General features: G+C 41.2%; 2 protein-coding genes across 7 annotated transcripts in view; one reads left to right on the top strand and one right to left on the bottom strand.

Annotated features, from left to right (window-relative positions):
- On the top strand, positions 1 to 14,416 carry SSB (Sjogren syndrome antigen B). Its single transcript, XM_025405065.1, has 12 exons — positions 1 to 126; positions 2,390 to 2,464; positions 7,931 to 8,034; positions 8,122 to 8,296; positions 9,234 to 9,341; positions 9,419 to 9,519; positions 10,243 to 10,314; positions 10,624 to 10,666; positions 12,326 to 12,466; positions 13,221 to 13,407; positions 13,547 to 13,678; positions 14,021 to 14,416. Exons 2-12 carry the CDS (start codon positions 2,399 to 2,401, stop codon positions 14,107 to 14,109), a joined length of 1,218 nt encoding a protein of 405 aa, XP_025260850.1. The 5' UTR covers positions 1 to 126; positions 2,390 to 2,398; the 3' UTR covers positions 14,110 to 14,416.
- Positions 14,110 to 17,184, bottom strand: part of METTL5 (methyltransferase like 5) — a 13,957-nt gene continuing 10,882 nt past the window's right edge. For 3 of the 6 annotated variants that reach the window (XM_025405068.1, XM_025405069.1, XM_025405071.1), the window contains exons 7-8: positions 14,811 to 14,860; positions 14,110 to 14,212 (exon numbers count right to left, since the gene is read on the bottom strand). In XM_025405068.1, coding sequence (XP_025260853.1) covers positions 14,174 to 14,212; positions 14,811 to 14,860 — 89 coding nt within the window. In that variant the 3' untranslated portion in view covers positions 14,110 to 14,173. Of the gene's footprint in view, positions 14,861 to 17,184 lie in introns of all 6 variants that reach the window. The other 3 variants (XM_025405067.1, XM_025405066.1, XM_025405072.1) reach the window with 2 other exon arrangements.

Here is a 17,184-nt window from a genome sequence, read left to right on the forward strand (position 1 = left end):
AAGGGCTGCTGGGACGGTCCCCATCTTCTTGGAGCGCTTTAGGCCGGCCGGCGGAGCTGGGAAGTGGAGTCGTTGGTGTTGCTGTGTGTGAGCCTGTGGCGCGGCTCTGTGGCCGGAACCTTAAAGGTGAGCAATTCTTGGTGGCTAATGAGAAGCTACAATAAGGGCCCGCTTTGCTGGTGCGCGACTGCGCGTTTCCGTTCCTTACTGCTTCTCGCGGCGTCCGTCCTTCCCTCGCCTTCCTCCGGTTCAGGCCGAGCGCCGCGTGGGCCTCAGCCGGAGGCAGCGGAGCGGAGGGGGCGCGGGCGGCGGCGAGGCCGCCCCCGCGAGGAATGCGGGATCCTGGGGTTCCCCGCACGTGGCTGGTGCCCAGGCAGTTCCGCGGTTGCTGAGAGACGGGACTGTGGCTACTCCCATCCCCACTGCGTCTTTTCGGTTTTTCTTACCTCCACCGCGTTCTAGTCTCACCGAAGGCTTCTGGCCATCTCTGTAAGTTTCTGCGGAGGTGGTTACGGGTAAACGTCGGAGGGTTCTGTGGAGCCTATGGGACTGACTGGAGGCCAAAGAACTTTGGGCCGCAGATGTACCCCAGTGTCACTGTCACTCTTGGTCTGTTAGGGCCTTCATCGCTCACATCAGGTTTCGGTGTGAAACGGGAAAACGTGGGTAATATTTCACTTACAGTCGTGCATTCTGGAAAATTATCTGATGAAGCGCATTTCCAAAATTAGACCAAATAGGTTTTGCAAGTTTTTTTTTTTTTTTTTTTTTTTTTGAGAGGGAGTCTTGCTCTGTCGCCCAGGCTGGAGTGCAGTGGCCGGATCTCAGCTCACTGCAAGCTCTGCCTCCTGGGTTCACGCCATTCTCCTGCCTCAGCCTCCCCAGTAGCTGGGACTACAGGCGCCCGTCACCTCGCCCGGCTATTTTTTGTATTTTTTAGTAGAGACAGGGTTTCAGCGGGTTAGCCAGAATGGTCTCGATCTCCTGACCTTGTGATCCGCCCGTCTCGGCCTCCCAAAGTGCTGGGATTACAGGCTTGAGCCACCGCGCCCGGCCGCAAGTTCTAAATAGTTCTTTTATTTCATCGTTTGCTTTGTAGGGGCCTCTAGATCACTGTGGTAACTTAGGAGTGTAAATTGTGATAGACAAGACAATGCATGAAATTGAATAATTTCTCTAGGGGGATGTGGATCACGCAGTACCCCGTTGCAAGTGCTTCCTATGTGTATCCAGGGTAGCGAATGCAATTGCAGTGTGTCAGGCGATGTTTCCAAGAAGTGTACCTACATCAGTTCATAACTAGAGTCAACTAATGGCAATATTCTTGATAATTTGTTCATGTAACTTTTGTACAATTGGGATGACTGGGTGACTTAGTAGAGTCCTAGAGGCAAGTACTTTGTAATTAGAAGACTTGGTTTGTAATTTCTAGCAAACCAATAGCACAGCCTCCTTTTTTTCCTGCAATGCTAATGTCAGGAATACGAAACAGGAAACTGGCTATCCAATGTATTAGTAAATTAGTAGGCATACTCCCCAGTTTAATGTTTTGCTAGTGTGACCACATTCTCCCATTTTTGTTTTCGTGTGTTCCTTAGCATAGAGTATCTAAGGAACTGTAACGTTTTTCACCTTAAAAGTTATAATACAAGGTTTGGGTAAGTCAGTTGTGACTGCATTTTAAAAGAAATAAGGCCGGGTGCGGTGGCTCACGCCTGTAAACCCAGCACTTTGGGAAGCCGAGGGGGGTGGATCGCCTGAGGTCAGGAATTCAAGACCAACCTGACCAACATGGTGAAACCCCGTCTCTACTAAAAATACAAAAATTAGTCAGGCGAGGTGGCGGGTGCCTGTAATTCTAGCTACTCAGGAGGCTAAGACGAAAAAATCACTTGAACCTGGGAGGCCGAGATTGCAGTGAGTCGAGATCGCGCCATTGCACTCCAGCCTGGTCAACAAGAGCGAGACTCCGTCTCCAAAAAAGAAAAAAGAAAATGAACCAAACCAAACAAATGTACAGCGAGCCATGGTGACATACTGACAGATATCTGTTTAAAGCTGGAAATGGTTAGTAAGTGATTGGAGTTTTTTTCCCTAAAGCTTTCTTGACCAGCCAAGTGAGATAAACAGTTTCTTGTTATAGAAGATGGGGTAGTGATTTACTGAGAGAGAGAGAGGTTTTTTATAGTTTTTAGATTTTTTCATCACTTATTCCAAAGTGTTGCTTCGTTGAGATATTTGAGAATTGAGTAAATAAACAACCTGTGAAAACAGAAATTCCTGATTTTTTAAGAAAACAATGGGATAGTAATACTTTGTAAACATTCTCTTTCTAGTCTTGAGTTTTATATAAAAAAATAACTTTATGCTAATTTGGGAAATTTTACAGATAGCCACAATGGCTGAAAATGGTGATAATGAAAAGATGGCTGCCCTGGAGGCCAAAATCTGTCATCAAATTGAGGTATGATTCCTGTGCTATAAACTGCAAAAACAAGTTCCTTGAAAGAAAATGTAGGACCGCAACACAAATACAGAAAGAACATTTCATTTCAGTATATGGACATATTCAACATTTGGTTTGCCTTTGATTCTTAGATGAACATATAATAGCATACAGTTTTATACTGGTGGAGCCAGGTTGTGAAACTTAAGATGTACAAACATTTCAAAAGGTAACACTATAAACTAGAGTTACTTAATCTTTTAAAAATTTTAGTTTCATAGTCTCATATAAAATTTTAGCTTCTTAGTCCCATATAAAATGAGGATAATAGTAGTTCCCTCCTCATAAGGTAGTTTGGAGGATTAGTGAATATAATGTTTTTTTTTTTTTTGAGACGGAGTCTCGCTCTGTCACCCAGGCTGGAGTGCTGTGGCCGGATCTCAGCTCACTGCAAGCTCCGCCTCCCGGGTTCCCGCCATTCTCCTGCCTCAGCCTCCGGAGTAGCTGGGACTACAGGCGCCCGCCACCTCGCCCGGCTAGTTTTTTTGTATTTTTTAGTAGAGACGGGGTTTCACCGTGTTCGCCAGGATGGTCTCGATCTCCTGACCTTGTGATCCGCCCGTCTCGGCCTCCCAAAGTGCTGGGATTACAGGCTTGAGCCACCGCGCCCGGCCAGTGAATATAATGTTAAGTACTTAGAAGAATGCCTGACACATAAGTAACATAAAAGTCCTTGGTAAAGTACCTTCCCTGTTAAATAACACTATATTTTTGATGATCTTCGTAGTTTTTTTCTGCCCAGTCAGTTCTCAGCTATTGTAACTTTAATATAGTATCTTTTTTTTTTTTTTTTTTGAGCTGGAGTCTCACTCTGTTGGCCAGGCTGGAGTGCAGTGGCACTATCCTGACTCACTACAACAGTCTCGGCTCACTGTAGCCTCTGCCTCCTGGGTTCAAATGATTCTCCTGCCTCAGCTGCCAAATAGCTGGGACTACAGGAGCACGCCACCACACCAGGCTAATTTTTGTATTTTTAGTAGAGACGGAGTTTCACCATGTTGGCCAGGTTGGTCTCGAACTCCAGACCTCAGGTGATCTGCCCACCTCAGCCTCCCAAAGTGCTGGGATTACAAGTGTGACCCACTGTGCCTGGCCAGTAATTTTAATATAGTATCTGTTTTCAAACCCCTCTTAGCATTTTTTCAAATTTAGGTATTATGTTTATGTTAACGTAATAACCTCAAGTGATCCTCAGTACCTTTGCAGTACGGAGGCAGGAGGATGGCTTGAGTCCAGGAGTTAGAGACCAGCCTGGGCAACATGATGAGGCCCCATCTCTACAAAAAATTTTTAAAAATTAGCTGAGTGTGTTAGCGGTTTGCCTGTAGTCCCAGCTACTTGGGAAGCCGAGGTGGGAGGATTGATGGAGCCCAGAAGGTAGAGGCTGCAGTGGCTGTGATCATACCACTGCACTCAAGCCTGGATGACAGAGCGAGATATTGTTTTGGGGGGGTCAGGGGGAAGAAACTTGAGAGTCTTTGTGAGCATACTCTGGCTGGGGAGGCTTCCTGATTTGCATATCGTTCTTTGTTCAGTTAAAGTCAAAAAGAAAAAAACCTTTAAATCTTTACAATATCAATAATGGTTGCATAGGAAATTATCTTTAAACTTATGTTCTTGCTAAGGAATCCCTCAGATCATATTGTTTGGTGTGGGTTTTTTCTGCAATTCTCTGAACTGCTTTTTTTCTTTTTTTTTTTTGAGACGGAGTCTCGCTCTGTTGCCCAGGCTGGAGTGCAGTGGCCGGATCTCAGCTCACTGCAAGCTCCGCCTCCCGGGTTTACGCCATTCTCCTGCCTCAGCCTCCCGAGTAGCGGGGACTACAGGCGTCCGCCACCTCGCCCGGCTATTTTTTTTTGTATTTTTAGTAGAGACGGGGTTTCACCATGTTAGCCAGGATGGTCTCAATCTCCTGACCTTGTGATCCGCCCGTCTCGGCCTCCCAAAGTGCTGGGATTACAGGCTTGAGCCACCGCGCCCGGCCTTCTTTTTTTTTTTTAAGCTGCACCTCTGCATTTAAAATGTCTTATGTTCCTTTTTTTTAATATTAATTTCCTTATGATTGTGGGGAGAAAAATTAGAAATTACTCATTCTGTGTTTAATACTTAGAACAATACTAAGATGTATATAGAAAAGGTTATATCTCTCCTACAACCTGCTAACTCTCAAATCCTACTCTTCTGAGGTAATCAAGATTAAAAGCTTTTGACACTTTGCTTCATGCTCATATTAATTTTTATTTTTTTAGTGGACCTTATATTTTACAACAGTTCTAGGTTTACAGCAAAATTGAGTGGAAGGTACAGAGATTTTCCATATATCCCCTGCCTCCACACAAGCATAGTGCCTTCACCTTTAAAAACATCCCCCACCACAGTGGTACATTTCTAACAATTTTATTTCCTTCCCTTTCCCCCGCTAAACATAGGATGCATTTTTGTGGAGAAAAGTTTTGTAATCAATAATTTTTTCATTCTCCTCTTTAAAACGAAGGATCCTTCTAATTTTTTTAGCTGTAATCATTCTTTGACAAATATTCTTGTATATAAATCTTAGTAAACATTTTTATTATTGATTTTTTTCAAGGTAAAATTCTTAGAAGGAGCCATACTGGCTCAAGGATTATGCACATTTAAAAAACCACTGGTAATTGTCAGTTTACATCTTACCTGCATGGCTAGTTCTCTGTGTTCAAGTCAATACTAGGTAGTCTTGGTTTTTTTCGTAATCTAAGCCAGTTTGTTAGATGAAAAATGCTGTCTCATTGCTTTAAATTGTATTTCTTTGATTAATAATGAAATGAAGTTGGACTTTTTTTAGTTTACAGTAGTTTATTTATTTATTTTTTGAGATGGAGTCTTATTCTTATCTCCCAGGCTGGAGTGCAGAGTGCAGTGGTGTGATTTTAGCTCACTGCAACCTCCACCTTCCAGGTTCACGCAATTCCTCAGCCTCCCAAGTATCTGGGATTATAGGTGCACACCACTATGTCTGGCTAATTTTTGTATTTTTAGTGGAGACGGGGTTTCACCATGTTGGTCAGGCTGGTTTTGAACTTCTGACCTCAAGTGATCCGCCTGCTTTGGCCTCCCAAAGTGCTGGGATTATAGGCATGAGCCTACTGCGCTTGGCCTATTTTTTATAATTTTAAAAAAAATCGTTAGCTGGGCATGGTGGCATGTGCCTGTTGTCCTAGTTACTTGGAAGGCTGAGGCGGAAGATCAGTTGAGCCCAGGAGTTTCAGGCTGCAGTGAGCTATGGTTGCACCACTGCACTCCAGTCTGGGCAACAAAGCAAGACCCGACCTCCGAAAAATAAAGTGTCTTTTTTTTTTTTTTTTTTTTTATTTAAGACAGAGAGACAGTATTGCTTTCCGCTCAGACTGGAGTATAGTGGCAGTGATCTCGGCTCACTGCAACCTCCACCTCCTGAGTTCAAACTAATCTTGTGCCTCAGCCACTTGAGTAGTTGGGATTACAGGTGTGCACCACCATGTGCAGCTATTTTTTGTATTTTTAGTAGAGTCAGGGTTTCACCACATTGGCCAGTCTGGTCTCAAACTTCTGGCCTCAAGAAATTGACCCGCCTCAGCCTCCCAAAGTGCTGGGATTATGGGCTTGGGCCACCATGAGAGGCCAATAAAATACCTTTTAACTATTTTCTATTAGGGTGTTCTCTTTTTACCCTTCTTCTTTGTTTGTAAGAATTCTTGACAAATTTGTCTTTTACTTTTTTTGTTACTTCTGGCATTCCAAATAGTCATACTTGGGTTTTTCCTTTGCGTGTATATTGAGAGTACCTCTATGGTTAAATTTGATAAATGTTTACTTTAATTTTTTTTTTTTTTTTGAGGCAGCGTCTTACTCTGTTTCCAAGGCTGGAGTACAGTGGCACAGTTATGCCTCATTGCAGCTTCAACCCGCCAGGCTTAAGCAATCCTCCCACTTCAGCTTCCTACGCTGGGACTAGAGACACGTACCACCCATGCCTGGCCTTTTTTTTTTTTTTTTTTTGGTAGAGATGGGGTCTTGCCATGTTGCCCAGACTGCTCTTGAACTCCTAGACTCAAGCGATGCACCCACCTCAGCCTCCTAAAGTGCTGGGATTAGGCATGAACCAGCACTCCTGCCCCCCCCCCCCCCCCCCCCCACCTTTTTTTTTTTTTTTTTGAGATGGAGTCTCACTCTTGTCAGGCTGGAGTACAGTGGCATGATCTTGGCTCACTGCAACCTCCTCCTCCCGGGTTCAAGCGATTCTCCTGCCCCAGCCTCCTGAGTAGCTGAGACTACAGGTGTGCGCCACTACGCCCAGCTAATTTTTGTATTTTTAGTAGAGATGTGGTTTCACCATCTTGGCCAGGGTGGTCTCTATCTTGACCTCCCAAAGTGCAGGGATCACAGGCGTGCACCACCATGCCTGGCCCCTGTCCCTTATTTTTTAATTTAAAAATATTAGAAGGCCAGGTGTGGTGACTCATGCCTGCAGTCCCAGCACTGTGGGAGGCCGAGGTAGACAGATCACTTGAGATCAGGAGTTCAAGGCCAACATGGTGAAACCCTGGGTCTCTACTAAAAATAACAAAAATTTGCTGGGCGTGGTGGCACATGCCTGTAATCCCAGCTACTTAGGAGGCCGAGGCAGGAGAATCACTTGAACCTGGGAAGTGGAGGTTGCAGTGAGCTGAGTTCATGCCACTGCACTCCAGCCTGAGCGAGAGAGTGAGACTGTCAAAAAATAAAAAAAAAAAAAAAAAAAAAAAATTGAGTGATTAATCAATTTATTCCAGTTCTTTTTTTTTTTTTTTTTTTTTTTTTGAGACAGAGTCTGGCTCTGTCACCCAGGCTGGAGTGCAGTGGCCGCATCTCAGCTCACTGCAAGCTCCGCCTCCCAGGTTCCCGCCATTCTCCTGCCTCAGCCTCCCGAGTAGCTGGGACTACAGGCGCCCGTCACCTCGCCCGGCTAGTTTTTTGTATTTTTAGTAGAGACGGGGTTTCACCGTGTTAGCCAGGATGGTCTCGATCTCCTGACCTCGTGATCCGCCCGTCTCGGCCTCCCAAAGTGCTGGGATTACAGGCTTGAGCCACCGCGCCCGGCCTATTCCAGTTTTTTTTTATTTAACCATCTATTCTTTACACACTGATTTGCAAGAGGCTTTTCATATAATCTTTAAATATATTCTTCTTTAAGGTTTTCTAGTCTATTGACATATCTGTTACTTACACTATTTTAATAATTGACATTTTAGTTTTATCTTTTTGCTAATTTGTATTGTAAACATTTTATTATCATATATTTGGGGAAAATGTTTATTGCCTTTTGTAACTTATGACATGTATTTTTAAATAACAGAACGTGGTACTGTAATGTCAGGATTAGAGTTCATATTATACAGTGTTCTGAAATACATTGTAATTATCTCACAGTATTATTTTGGCGACTTCAATTTGCCACGGGACAAGTTTCTAAAGGAACAGATAAAACTGGATGAAGGCTGGGTACCTTTGGAGATAATGATAAAATTCAACAGGTAACAAGCTTTTAAAAATAATCTTTAGGTTTTCTGTTTACAGTGAGTGCTACTGCTGAGTCTTACATTTTTATATGTACTCTTCAGGTTGAACCGTCTAACAACAGACTTTAATGTAATTGTGGAAGCATTGAGCAAATCCAAGGCAGAACTCATGGAAATCAGTGAAGATAAAACTAAAATCAGAAGGTCTCCAAGCAAACCCCTACCTGAAGTGACTGATGAGTATAAAAATGATGTAAAAAACAGATCTGTTTATATTGTAAGTGGGCCTGTGATGCACTTAAACATCTTACATTTATTTAGAAAGTAAAGTACAGAAGAATAAGGGCTCAGGAATCACAGCCTCACTAATTACTTTATGTCCTTTTGTAATATTCTTAACCTAAGTTTCTTTTTGTTTCGTTTTTGAGACAGAATCTCATCCTGTTGCTCATGTTGGAATGCAGTGGTTTGATCATGGTCCACTGCAGTCTTGACCACCTGGGCTCAAGTGATCCTCCCACCTCAGCCTCCTGAGTAGCTGGGACTACAGGCGCATGCTACCACATGTGGCTAAACATTTTTTGTAGAGACAGGGGTCTCCCTGTGTTGCCCAGGCTGGTGTCAATCTGGGCGCAAGTAATTCAATCACCTTGACCTCCCAAAGTGCTGGGATTACAGGTGTGAGCCACCATGCCTGGTCCTAAGTTTTATCTTCATAAACATGGATATTTTCTACCTTGTAGAACTGTTGTGAGAATTAAATGAAAAAAAAAAATACACCATTGGATCAAATCTTTGACATATTCTAAGCACCAACTGCATGTTAGCTGTTCTTATCAGCAGCTAAACTTGATTGCAATTTTCTTTAGCATATTTTTAAATAGTTTTTTTATTATGGAAAATGTCAGATGTATATAAATAGATTCAATAATGTACCATCACTAGCTTTACTAGTTATTAACAGAACATGCAAATCATCTTGTTTTATTTTTGCCTCAACTGAATTATTTTGAAGCAAATACCAGATGAATCACTTTTATTGCACTGGAGAGTAGTGGCTCCTAAACAAGGCTGTTAAGTGATTAACAAAGATAAATAGAGATAGATAGGTATATCCTGTGTTCATTTCAAGATAAAATGAATCAAATTCTCTCCAATTGTTTATCTGAGAAGTCATTATTTGTTATTTGTACATTACTGCCCACTCTTCACAGAAAGGCTTCCCAACTGATGCAACTCTTGATGACATAAAAGAATGGTTAGAAGATAAAGGTCAAGTACTAAATATTCAGATGAGAAGAACATTGCATAAAGCATTTAAGGTATGATAATACAGACTTTTTCTAGTTTTAGAATATATGGGAAATAACTTAAAAAATATTTTCCTTCCTTTTTATAGGGATCAATTTTTGTTGTGTTTGATAGCATTGAATCTGCTAAGAAGTTTGTAGAGACCCCTGACCAGAAGTACAAAGAAACAGATCTGCTAATACTTTTCAAGTAAGTCTTTTTGCTGATGTTTCTCCTGGCCTTTTAGTTATATGGAATTGACACACTAGGGTAAGGAGCATGGAAGTAGCATCCCCTGAAAGGCCAATATTTTTAGTATTTTAGTGAATTACGGTCTTCTAAATGGTATATACTAAACCTGATTGACTTAGAGATGCACTGTGATGGATCACAGTCATAGTGTCAGTCATAGTATCAGTGTTAATTCCTCAAAAATTACTTAACATGGTTTTCATAATTGCTGTTATTCTTGGATCTTGGGGATTTTAGAATTTTCTCCTTTTGTGGAATTAACACTATAGAAAACTGCAATATTATTTGCATGACTTCTGATACACTTTTTTTCCCCTATACATGAATGATAAATGAAAATCAACATGAAATTGCTAATGGATAGGGGGTTTCTTTTTGGGGTCATGAAAATGTTCTGAAATTAGTAGTGATGGTTGTACAACTGAATATACTAAAAAAACATTCAAGGTACACTTTAAAAGAGTGAATTTTGTGGCACATGGAATTTTTCCTTAGTAAAGCTGTTATTTAAAACAACATGAGAGTAACTTCCTTGGCATATTTTGAAGTTTTAGTTGATGATTATGTTGATAGTAAATGTATGCAACATTTATTGCTGTGCCATGGCTTAAGTTATTCAAAATAATCTGCAGTCTTAACTTTGTTCTCGTGAACTTAGCCTCTGTACTGTGTGTTCTTTAGGGATGATTACTTTGCCAAAAAAAATGAAGAAAGAAAACAAAACAAAGTGGAAGCTAAATTAAGAGCTAAACAGTAAGTATGTTGAACTAATCATGACATACTTTGAATTCCTTAATGCTCTGACAGAAATATAGTTGGTGAGCTCTGAAATAGTGGCAGTAGACCTTTCTCTTTGCTAGTGAAACATTGCGATCTTAAGCTGTCTTGACAATTTCGGGGCCAAATTGCATTGCAGTCTAGCATTGGACGATCAAAAAAACCTAAGGACTTCTGGCTTTGGTTAAGTAAGTTTAGTGATCATGATTGGTTAACTTTATTAGGACTTAATTTTCTTATATAGTAAATGGAAGTATGTTATAATTATGATATTTTTATTTGTAGAGAGCAAGAAGCAAAACAAAAGTTAGAAGAAGATGCTGAAATGGTAAGTATATATTACTGCTATCTAGTATATCTGTAATTCATAGTTAAATGAATAGCTTTTAAGTCTGAGGACTTTTTCAAGAAAATATGTAAGCAAAGCTATCTATAGTTGTCATTGCACAGGTATTATATTGAGGGAAAAGAGAACACTAAGGATAGGAAATATATTCTAAAATACGAAAAGGCCGGGTGCAGTGGCCCACGCCTGTATTCCCAGCACTTTAGGAGGCCAAGGTGGGTGGATCACCTGAGGTTGGGAGTTCGAGACCAGCCTGGCCAATATGGTGAAATCCCGCCTCTACTAAAAATACAAAAATTAGCCAGGCGTGGTGGTGTATGCCTGTAATGTCAGCTGCTCGGGAGGCTGAGGCAGGAGAATCACTGGAACCCAGGAAGTGGAGGTTTCAGTGAACCAAGATCATGCCACTGCATTCCAGCCTGGGTGACAGAATGAGACCCTGTCTAAAAATAAAGAATATAATAAAACACAGGAAAATATATTTTGAAATATTCAGAAAAAGTTCATTTATGCCTAGAACTTATGTTTATGAGAAAATGTCCTATAACTTCTAAAGATTCTAATCACAGATTAATACTTTTTTTTTTTTTTTTTTTTGAGACAGAGTCTGGCTCTGTTGCCCAGGCTGGAGTGCAGTGGCCAGATCTCAGCTCACTGCAAGCTCCGCCTCCCGGGTTCACGCCATTCTCCTGCCTCGGCCTCCCAAGTAGCTGGGACTACAGGCGCCCGCCACCTCGCCCGGCTAATTTTTTGTATTTTTTAGTAGAGACGGGGTTTCACCGTGTTAGCCAGGATGGTCTCGATCTCCTGACCTCGTGATCCGCCCGTCTTGGCCTCCCAAAGTGCTGGGATTACAGGCTTGAGCCACCGTGCCCGGCTATTTTTGACTTAATAAGATAGTGATGTGTATTTCCATTTAGAAAGTTACAGGTAAAATTTTTTATTTGGGGAAAATAATAACGACTCTTTAAAAAAAAATTTTTTTTTTCTTTTTTTGAGACGTCTTGCTTTGTCGCCCAGGCTGGAGTGTAGTGGCGCGATCTGGGCTCACTGCAAGCTCCGTCTCCTGGGTTCACCCCATTCTCCTGCCTCAGTCTCCTGAGTAGCTGCGACTACAGGCACCCGCCACTATGCCCAGCTAATTTTTTGTATATTTTTTTTTTTAGTAGAGATGGGGTTTCACCATGTTAGCCAGGATGGTCTCCATCTCCTGACCTTGTGATCCGCCTACCTCGGCCTCCCAAAGTGCTAGGATTACAGGCATGAGCCACTGCAACTGGCCTAAAAATTTTTTAAAGTATGATAAATACTGCCTAGAATTATTTTCCAAGATAGTTTAATAACCAGATTTTATGTAGTTTATAACTAAATGCCAGTTGTATAAGAGATCAAATAATATTGAAAGCCATTTTGGGATAAAGGATGACAAAGGAAAACACCAACACTATGAAACTACTTTATTTATTTATTATTATTTTTTTGAGATGGAGTTTCGCTCTTGCTGCCTAGGCAAGAGAAACTACTTTAAAATAGCATTTTGGTTTCTAGGCTCTTTCTTGTATAGCTATAATGTGGTGTGAGTCATTTATGGTCTGTTGTTGCTTTTAAGAAACTTTTTGATCGCTTTGTATATTTTTATAGAAATCTCTAGAAGAAAAGATTGGATGCTTGCTGAAATTTTCAGGTGATTTAGATGATCAGACCTGTAGAGAAGATTTACACATACTTTTCTCAAATCATGGTGAAATAAAATGGATAGACTTCGTCAGAGGAGCAAAAGAGGTTTGGAAACATTCCTATGCTTTTTAGCAGTCAGTTTGAAAATCTGTAGAAACTTAGACAAAATTAGTAGAAAGCAATTTTTAAAATTGTGTTTATTAAATTAGTTTCTACTTGATCGTTTGTTGTTATTGTCACTAGATGTGATGTCTGATATTTTCTGAATTATACTGAACTAGTTTCTTTTTTTTTTTTTTTTTTTTTTTGAGACAGAGTCTCGCTTAGTCGCCCAGGCTGGAGTGCAGTGGCGCGATCTCGGCTCACTGCAAGCTCCGCCTCCCGGGTTCACGCCATTCTCCTGCCTCAGCCTCCCGAGTAGCTGGGACTACAGGCGCCCGCCGCTTCGCCCGGCTAATTTTTTGCATTTTTAGTAGAGACGGGGTTTCACCATGTTAGCCAGGATGGTCTCGATCTCCTGACCTCGTGATCCGCCCGCCTCGGCCTCCCAAAGTGCTGGGATTACAGGCGTGAGCCACCGCGCCCGGCCTGAACTAGTTTCTACTTGATCATTTACTTTGTTGTTATTGTCACTATATGTGATGTCTGATAGTTTCTGAATTATACTATGAATAACTGTTCATATTGATTATTGCAGTTTTACTTCTGTAGCATTCCTTTTCTACTGTTCAGTAAAGTTCATTCAAACTGGTAAAGGCATGGAAGGTTTGCAGGGTAGAAAAAATTACTTTGAACAAAGAAATTAATTGTGGGACTAAAAAACTAAGGGTATGGCTTTTGTTTTCTGTCTCTGGTATAGGGGATAATTCTATTTAAAGAAAAAGCCAAGGAAGCTTTGGGTAAAGCCAAAGATGCAAATAATGGTAACCTACAATTAAGGAACAAAGAAGTGACTTGGGAAGTACTAGAAGGAGAGGTGGAAAAAGAAGCACTGAAAAAAATAATAGAAGACCAACAAGAATCCCTAAACAAATGGAAGTCAAAAGGTCATTTATTCTGATTTTTCTTTAACAGTTTGGTTGTTGAACCCATTTACTTGAGCAAAAACTTTAATCAGTGTTCAAAAACATTGACAAGAGACTTAAAAAAAAATTCTTTACAGAGTGCTCAATTGTGTCTCTACAGGTCGTAGATTTAAAGGAAAAGGAAAGGGTAATAAAGCTGCCCAGCCTGGGTCTGGTAAAGGAAAAGTACAGTTTCAGGGCAAGAAAACGAAATTTGCTAGTGATGATGAACATGATGAAAATGGTGCAACTGGTAAGTTTTTTCCTAAGTCCTTTGGTAGTTTCATGAGAAAATTTGTACTTTCATAAATAAATGATTTGCCAGAGAATAGGGATTTGGCTTTTCAACTTCTGGATAAGTGCCATTCTTGGATTATTATGATTTACCTTGGTTATGCTGTTGTATAAGTCAGGGACAGGATATTTGGAAGATGAATCTAGAGGTCAGGTCTGTACTAAGAGAAAAGCCTTTTCTGATTGGTGCAAGGAAGTTGTTGCATCTTTTTCAACAGTATCATTATTAGTAATTGTACTCAGTATTAAAATAGAGCAGTACTTATGTTGAATTTAACAAAAATTAATTGTTATGTTATAGGACCTGTGAAAAGAGCAAGAGAAGAAACAGACAAAGAAGAACCTGCATCCAAACAACAGAAAACAGAAAATGGTGCTGGAGACCAGTAGTTTAGTAAACCAATTTTTTATTCATTTTAAATAGGTTTTAAACTACTTTTGTTTGCGGGGGCTTTTAAAAGGAAAACCGAATTAGGTCCACTTCAATGTCCACCTGTGAGAAAGGAAAAATTTTTTGTTGTTGTTTAACTTGTCTTTTTGTTATGCAAATGAGATTTCTTTGAATGTATAGTTCTGTTTGTGTTATTTCAGATGATTCAAATATCAAAAGGAAGATTCTTCCATTAAATTGCCTTTGTAATATGAGAATGTATTAGTACAAACTAATAAAATATATGCTATATGAAAAGAGCAAAAACAGTTTTTTTTTTTTCTTTTTGTACCCAGAGCATTTAATAAAGAACTAGAATATTAGCTGTTGACTATGGGCCCTTCCCACAGGCCATTTACGGTGTCTCCTAGGCTGTCTTTCTGTATTTACACAGGAAAGTTGATAACACTAGAAATAATTACTTGTCATAAAGCTTTTCTTTTTTTTTTTCTTTTTCTTTTTTGAGACTGACTCTCACTCTGTTGCACAGGCTGGAGTGTAGTGGGGCAATCTCAGCTCACTGCAACCTCCGCCTCCTGAGTTCAAGCGATTCTCTTGCCTCAGCCTCCCGAGTAGCTGGGATTACAAGCATGAGCCACCACGTCCGGCCCAGAAAACTTTTCAATACCGAATGTAGACCAGCCAAAATCAAGAGACTTACTGATTTCTTTTTATGAAACTTGTATGATGCTGGCAGGTCATATCGAAGCTCTGTAAAACAAAAGCCACCTAAGAATAAAATTATATTTCCAAGCATTTACCACCCTTGACTAAACAACAACAACAACAACAACAACAAACTAAGAAAAGTATTAAGTGCTGGTAAACCGAACATTTTAGAACCTTTAACTTATCCAAGTAGTGACTTGCTATATTCCCAGCATTGGCCATGGCAGCTTGGCATTTCTGTTATTATGGCCATTTATACTGAAATTTGAGGTTACAAGTGAAGAGTTTAGAAGGATAAAAAGTGGACCAAAAAGTAAATCCTATGAAAAGGATGGCACCTTTCTATTTTTAATTTCCTAATAGTCTGTAGCTAACTTAATCTCATAATAACCATGCTTATTTCAAAATTTTCTTACCCAGAGTTTAATAATTGTAGTAAGTACCCATTTTCCTCCTAAACTCTAAAACGAAAACTAGTTTTTCATATTTCTTCCTTCTAAAGAATAATGTAGATTCTCCAAACTCTTTACTACTGATCTATTTTAGAGGGATGGCAGTAGTCTATTCCTGTATGTCACAGCTTTCAAGTTTTAATGTGCAATCAAATCACCTGGGGATCTTGTTGAAATGCAGATTCTAATTCAGTAGGTCTGGGTGGAGCCTGAAATTTTTTTTTTTTTTTTTTTTTTTTTTTTTGAGACGGAGTCTCGTGCTGTGTCACCCAGGCTGGAGTGCAGTGGCGCGATCTCGGCTCACTGCAAGCTCCGCCTCCCAGGTTCACGCCATTCTCCTGCCTCAGCCTCCGAGTAGCTGGGACTACAGGCGCCTGCCACCACGCCCGGCTAGTTTTTTGTATTTTTAGTAGAGACGGGGTTTCACCATGTTAGCCAGGATGGTCTCGATCTCCTGACCTCGTGATCCACCCGCCTCGGCCTCCCAAAGTGCTGGGATTACAGGCTTGAGCCACCGCGCCCGGCCTTTTTTTTTTTTTTGAGATGGAGTCTCGCTCTATCGCCCAGGCTGGAGTGCAGTGGCGCAATCTGGGCTCACTGCAAGCTCCACCTCCCAGGTTCATGCCATTCTCCTGCCTCAGCCTCCAGAGTAGCTGGGACTACAGGTGCTCACCACGCCTGGCTAATTTTTTTGTATTTTTTAATAGAGACAGAATTTCACTGTGTTAGCCAGGATGGTCTTGATCTCCTGACCTTGTGATCTGCCCGCCTCAGCCTCCTAAAGTGCTGGGATTACAGACGTGAGCCACCACGCCCGGCCTGAAATTCTTTATTTCTAACAAGGAAATCCCAGGGATTTTAATGCTGATGGTCTGAGGACCACATTTGGAGGAGCAAGGCTCTGGCTCGGTATACTACTGGGACTGTTCCAAGGTGTTCCATACTGCATATAATACCTAAAACTGGCCGGGTGTGGTGGTTCACGCCTCTAATCCCAGCACTTTGGGAGGCCAAGGCGGGCAGACGAGCTGAGGTGAAGAGTTCAAGAGCAGCCTGGCCAACATGGTGAAACCTCGTTTCTACCAAAAATAATTAGAAAAAAGCTGGGTGTGGTGGTGCTCCTGTAGTCCCACCCACTCGTGAAGGCTGAGCCAGGAGAAGAATCCCTTGAACCCAGGAGGTGGAGGTTGCAGTGAGCCAAGATCGTGCTGCTGCACTCCAGCCTGGGCAACAGAGGGAGACTCCATCTCAAAAAACAAAAACAGAAAAAAACCGGCCGGGCGCGGTGGCTCAAGCCTGTAATCTCAGCACTTTGGGAGGCCGAGACGGGCGGATCACGAGGTCAGGAGATCGAGACCATCCTGGCTAACACGGCGAAACCCCGTCTCTACTAAAAAATACAAAAAACTAGCCGGGCGAGGTGGCGGGCGCCTGTAGTCCCAGCTACTGGGGAGGCTGAGGCAGGAGAATGGCGGGAACCCGGGAGGCGGAGCTTGCAGTGAGCTGAGATCCGGCCACAGCACTCCAGCCTGGGCGACAGAGCAAGACTCCGTCTCAAAAAAAAAAAAAAAAAAAAAAAAAAAAAAAAAAAAAAAAAAAAAAAACAGAAAAAAACACCCCTAAAACTGTCTAAGTAATGCAACACTGAAAATAACAGGAAGATGAACAGATGTATATGTTACATTATTATTATGAACAGTAATATATCCAGCTGTATGTTTAACACTACAGTGGCAATTCATTGTCTATTGTGAAAAAACATGTTCCCTTATTGCACTCTTATTTTGGGCTTAGCTTATAATTAGCTTCTAGTTATATGCTTTTCCTGTTTTGATGTTTGTGACTATTACCCAATTTAGTAATAAAAATGTATTAAACATGATTTACTCATAGTGTTGATATTTAGAAGAAAAA

The sequence above is a fragment of the Theropithecus gelada genome, chromosome 12, assembly GCF_003255815.1.
Source record: "Theropithecus gelada isolate Dixy chromosome 12, Tgel_1.0, whole genome shotgun sequence".
In the NCBI taxonomy this organism is placed as follows: Eukaryota; Metazoa; Chordata; class Mammalia; order Primates; family Cercopithecidae; genus Theropithecus; species Theropithecus gelada.